The 4,659-nt window shown below is 33.0% G+C and overlaps 1 protein-coding gene across 1 annotated transcript; it reads right to left on the bottom strand.

Moving 5' to 3' along the window:
* Positions 1-274: 274 nt before the first annotated feature.
* LOC132953260 (uncharacterized) lies at positions 275-4,411 on the bottom strand. The gene is made up of 3 exons (XM_061025781.1): positions 4,359-4,411; positions 3,903-4,224; positions 275-295 (listed from the first exon to the last, which is right to left on the bottom strand). Exons 1-3 carry the CDS (start codon positions 4,409-4,411, stop codon positions 275-277), a joined length of 396 nt encoding a protein of 131 aa, XP_060881764.1.
* Between the last annotated feature and the right edge of the window lie 248 nt (positions 4,412-4,659).

Here is a 4,659-nt window from a genome sequence, read left to right as displayed (position 1 = left end):
TTTTCTGACGAAACTAATAGAATTACAATTAAATCTCCTTGTTATTATAAATTAGATGAACAATTAAAAAATTATTTAGGTTTTAATAGTAATATAGATTTTTCAATGACAAGAGAGAAAAAAATGTACTATTCTATTGATGGTGAATATTATATAAATATTGAAAAAGAATGTGAATTTAGATTAGGTCGAAATGGTCAAATCCCACTAGGTACAATATTTATAGGTATTTATTCAATAGGCGAAATTGAAAATTTATTTAATTCATTCGGAACTAAATTTGTGGAAAATTTTCCTGAAATAAATATTGAAATAAATAAAAATTTATTAAAAATAACTGCTTCAATTTGTCTGTACTTTGATGAATATTTATCAAATTGTTTAGGCTTTAATTTTATAAAACGTCTGATCCCTATTAATAAAACATGGCCTAAAGGGAAAGAAATAGAATTAGGTGTTGACTATACACCACCAGATATTGTTTATACGGTAATAGGAATAAACTTCAACATTTTACACTCAAGGTTTCTTAAAAGAAATAAATGACATTATTTTTAATGAAAATAGTAAAACAGAATTAAAAGGAAATTATTCAATTGAACATTTAAATAGTTTATTCAATTCGATTATGAAGTTTGAAAATAATGGTGATTACATTAAAATAACAACAAAAGATTATTTTTCATTTAATAAAGATTTAAATTTAAGTTTAGGAGTGATTGATACAATACATACACATTATGGAGAAAATTCATCAAAATAATAACAACAAAATACTAGAAGTACATTATAATATAATTGAAGAATCTATTACACATAATATTGATGAGGTATATCATTATGATGAAGTTTTATTTTTATTTCAATATAATTCTAATAGTGCTTTGATTAAACCTCATAAAATGATATATAGACCAGTGAGTAAAAATCGGATTCAAAAAATAGACATTTATATTTTAGATTTGAAAGGTAATATTGTTAATTTTGATGAAGAATTTATTGGTGTTCTTGATCTAATCAAAAGATAGATATAAAAAGTTTTTTTTCAAGATAAAATATCTTGAAAAATTAAAGTATGGAACGATTTTTTTATAAAATTTCATCAACTATTCCTCTTTCAATATCAAACGTATACACTGAACTAGAAATTAAACAAATATAACAAATTGTGTTATCAGGTAAATTTTGACTGAAATCTACGTTTAAAATTACTGTACAGTTGGAGATCGCAATTTGACTTTGGTGTCTACTCATGTTAACAACAAAAAATGGTCTCTTTCTAAACATTTGTTTATCTAAATACATTAATGGATTTTCTTCATGTGATTTATAATAGGTTTTTTTATAACTCATATGATCTTTATATGCTTGACAAAATTTCATATCATTAAAATCAAGATTTTGCAATTCATTAGGATATTTTTTTCCATTAACTTTAAAAGAATAATTTACAACATTACAATCATCAAAAAAAGCAGTATTACTATCTTGATTGTCTAGTCTATTTTTTTGTAAAAAGAACATACCAAACAATGGTTGTTTACTTTTTCGATGTTGAGATGATAAATCGCATCTTATATTTTTTCCAGTAAGATTTCTTATTTCAATTAATTGCAATGTTTTAAAATCTAAAATAAACGGTTTCTTAATTAATTCATCAACTATTTGAATTTTTGTTATTTCATCATATTCTATTGTTTGCATTTGAACTTTTAATTCTAAAATATTAATTTTACCCTTTTTTGCTTTAATATTTTTTGTATCTTCTGTAGCTTTAGTGTTTGTTTCTAGAATCAATGCATCATCATCAGTATTTCTTGTAAAAATTATTTCAAAGCATTGTAAATTTGTTTTATATCTTTCATTGACCCTAAACCTAAGTGTGATAAAGGAATGATGAGCTCAACACTTCCTCCTCATTGAGATGTAGATTGAAATCCTAAATTTTGTGTAGGACCATTTCCATCAACAGCATATCTAAAATAACCTTTTAGTGTACTTAGTCTTCCAGTATTCTCACTGACGCGGTCCCGCGTAATAGCTGTTTGAATTCAAATAGCCTTTTACGCGGAAATCCGCGCTACGCTTCTCAAACAAACCGCCAATCGACGACGGACGACGCCGGCGCGCGACACCCGCGCTGTGAACCGTCGGCCGGCCGTTGGGTGAACCGGATTGTAATGTTACTAGTTTTTCGACGACCGAAAAAAGAGGTTCAACCCGCGGCCGAGACCGTTGCACCACCCATCACCGTTGTTCTCTTTTTTTTTGTTTTTTTTTCCTTTACAGTTCTTGCGTAGAATTTTGTTTCTCCGTTGTCTGTTGTTTGTTTTTTTTAAGTTTTCTCTCACCTAACCTAACCTAACCTAACCTAACCTAACCTGACTGAGAGCACACGGGCCCGACCAACTCGTGTGCGAACACGTGCAAGGTGGAAGTCCGGTTGGGGGACACACACCGTCAAGCACTCAAACCCGAGCATTCGGTACGGACACGGCACCCGGCAAAGAAAACCGTACCACTCATAAAAGGTCGCGTCGCGACAGCGTAAACAGCTGCCCCGACGCCGATGCTAGTGGGAAAAGAGTCGTTGTGAGTACTCTGGATAACGGATCCTTCAAGCTCATCTCGCGGGCGACGAGGATAGCCCCACTGGAAACCCGACTTAGCTAACGCCCGAACGGTAACAGTGCCCGTCGAGCTGTGTGGCGTGCGTCCGGCCGACGTGCGCGGGTACCTCGAGTGCTCGCGCCCGCCGGCCGCGCGTTCGCGACATATGTGGATGGCCTCGCGGGGGCTGCTGGGAGTAGCGCCTTAGTAGAAGGGGAGTTATTTGCCTGGGGTCGAATCCAGCGCTCGCCGACGCGGTTATACGAAACCCACCGATCTATCTCGTACGAGAGTAGCCGGCGGGGGACCGTCAGCCTGGCGCCAGGGCGCCCTGACGTAACCCGTCGGAGGGATGTTTCCGCGTCACCCAAAGGCGTGAAGGAGCCGCCCTCGAGACATATGGCTAAAGGTGTAAAAACCCCCGAGGTGCTGGTCTTATAACTCCCCGTCACACAGTGGTTAGTAATGCCTAATATTTATATGTTATTAAAAATCGCTGTGACGCTACCTGTGTCCAGTGCTTCTACTGAACGTAGTTTCTCGAAGCTTAAAATTATAAAAACAAGATTGCGGTCTACAATGGCTGAGTCGAGATTGGAGGGACTTATGCGCATTGCATGCGAACAGGATGTTCCAATTAATACAGACAATGTGATTAATAATTTTGCTAAAAACAGTAATAAACTGTTAAAAATATTAACTTAATTTATTTATATATATTTTATTTATAATCATTTTTGTATTACATATAATTTTTATTTTTACTATTTTGAGAAATACATAGGTATTTATTAAATATTTACTTAAAAATTACTGGAGCATACCAAAATACAATAACAACTTAGTACTTCATATTTAATATTATACATAGCAGCAGTTAGTTGTTTAATTTTTTTATTGTAGTTAAGTATTTGTCAGTTATCCTACCACCTACGACGACGTAGGTAAGATATTAATTTCTGAACTATGTTTTTTATATTTTTATGTACAGTTTAGTATAAAAAAAAATGTTTCTTATACCTAAAATAAAATAAATTGTATAATTAAATTATTATGCCTGTACTGTCGAGCGTAGTGAGAAATTTTTTTTGGGTGGGTGGGTATAAAATAGGTTTTTGGTTTTACCCCAGATGTTTATAAATGGATCGGCGCCACTGATAATAAACCAGAAATAAATAAACCCAAATAGTTTTATTTATGGTTATCAATAGCTAACAGATACGTAAATAACACACTGAATCTAATAATAAACACTGATAAATATAGAAATGCTTAAATATAAAATAACTTACGTTTTCATTATTGTTAACGCTTGTCGGGTTATCATGTTCTTCGCTATCCCTTGTTTCCCTTGGTGTAGTTGAATCAGAAATGAAAAGTAGCGATTTATACGCAAACCATGAGGAAGAATAATTTTCTTCCGTGGCAGAACCAGATTTTTTCTTAAGTACTTTTTGTCGTTCTTTAGAATAGTACGATCGCAAGCTCTTTATTTTAGATTTTACTGCCGCCGCGTCCATGTTAAATTTTGTGCCTATCGAGACAATGGCATCGTTTCTTTTAATCTTGTTTGTGTAGTCTTTGTGGTTTGCATCCCATAGTATCGGAAACGATCTACATAATATAAAATAATAATAATATTATATAATTAATTAAAACAATTCCTTAATTAAAACTAATTTTAATAAATAAATTAATTTAATTTAATTTAATGTAATTTATTTAATTTAATTAAAATATAATATTACATGTAATCGTCAATGAATCGTGTTGTTTGATTTTGATCTTCGTTTTCAGTCATTTTTTAACAAATACACACAAAATATAAAATAATATCAGTATATACTAATATATTAATATATAGTACAATACAAAAAAGCACAGCGTGTTGAAAGGATTCCCACCGAGCGCGGGAGACCTTGCGTCGAAGCGTGCGTCACTAAAATGTAGCCGTTCAACTTGAAAGGGCATGCGCTATTGCAAGCTTTTTCGTTCAACTCACGGTGCGCTATAATGCATGCGTCTAACGCAAGAAAAAACGCACGAGTG

Source organism: Metopolophium dirhodum, unplaced genomic scaffold (assembly GCF_019925205.1).
Source record: "Metopolophium dirhodum isolate CAU unplaced genomic scaffold, ASM1992520v1 scaffold1, whole genome shotgun sequence".
Lineage (NCBI taxonomy): Eukaryota > Metazoa > Arthropoda > Insecta > Hemiptera > Aphididae > Metopolophium > Metopolophium dirhodum.
Note: the sequence above shows the minus strand (reverse complement) of the source record. Positions and strands in the feature narration are given on the sequence as shown.

Coding starts and splice junctions, on each gene's coding strand:
- LOC132953260 (XM_061025781.1), bottom strand. CDS start 4,411: ATGACTGAAAACGAAGATCAAAATCAAACAACACGATTCATTGACGAT. Junction 4,225..4,358: donor CGATTCATTGACGATTACAT/GTAATATTATAT, acceptor TATATTATGTAG/ATCGTTTCCGATACTATGGG. Junction 296..3,902: donor GCGTTAACAATAATGAAAAC/GTAAGTTATTTT, acceptor TATTTATTTCAG/GAAAATTTTCCACAAATTTA.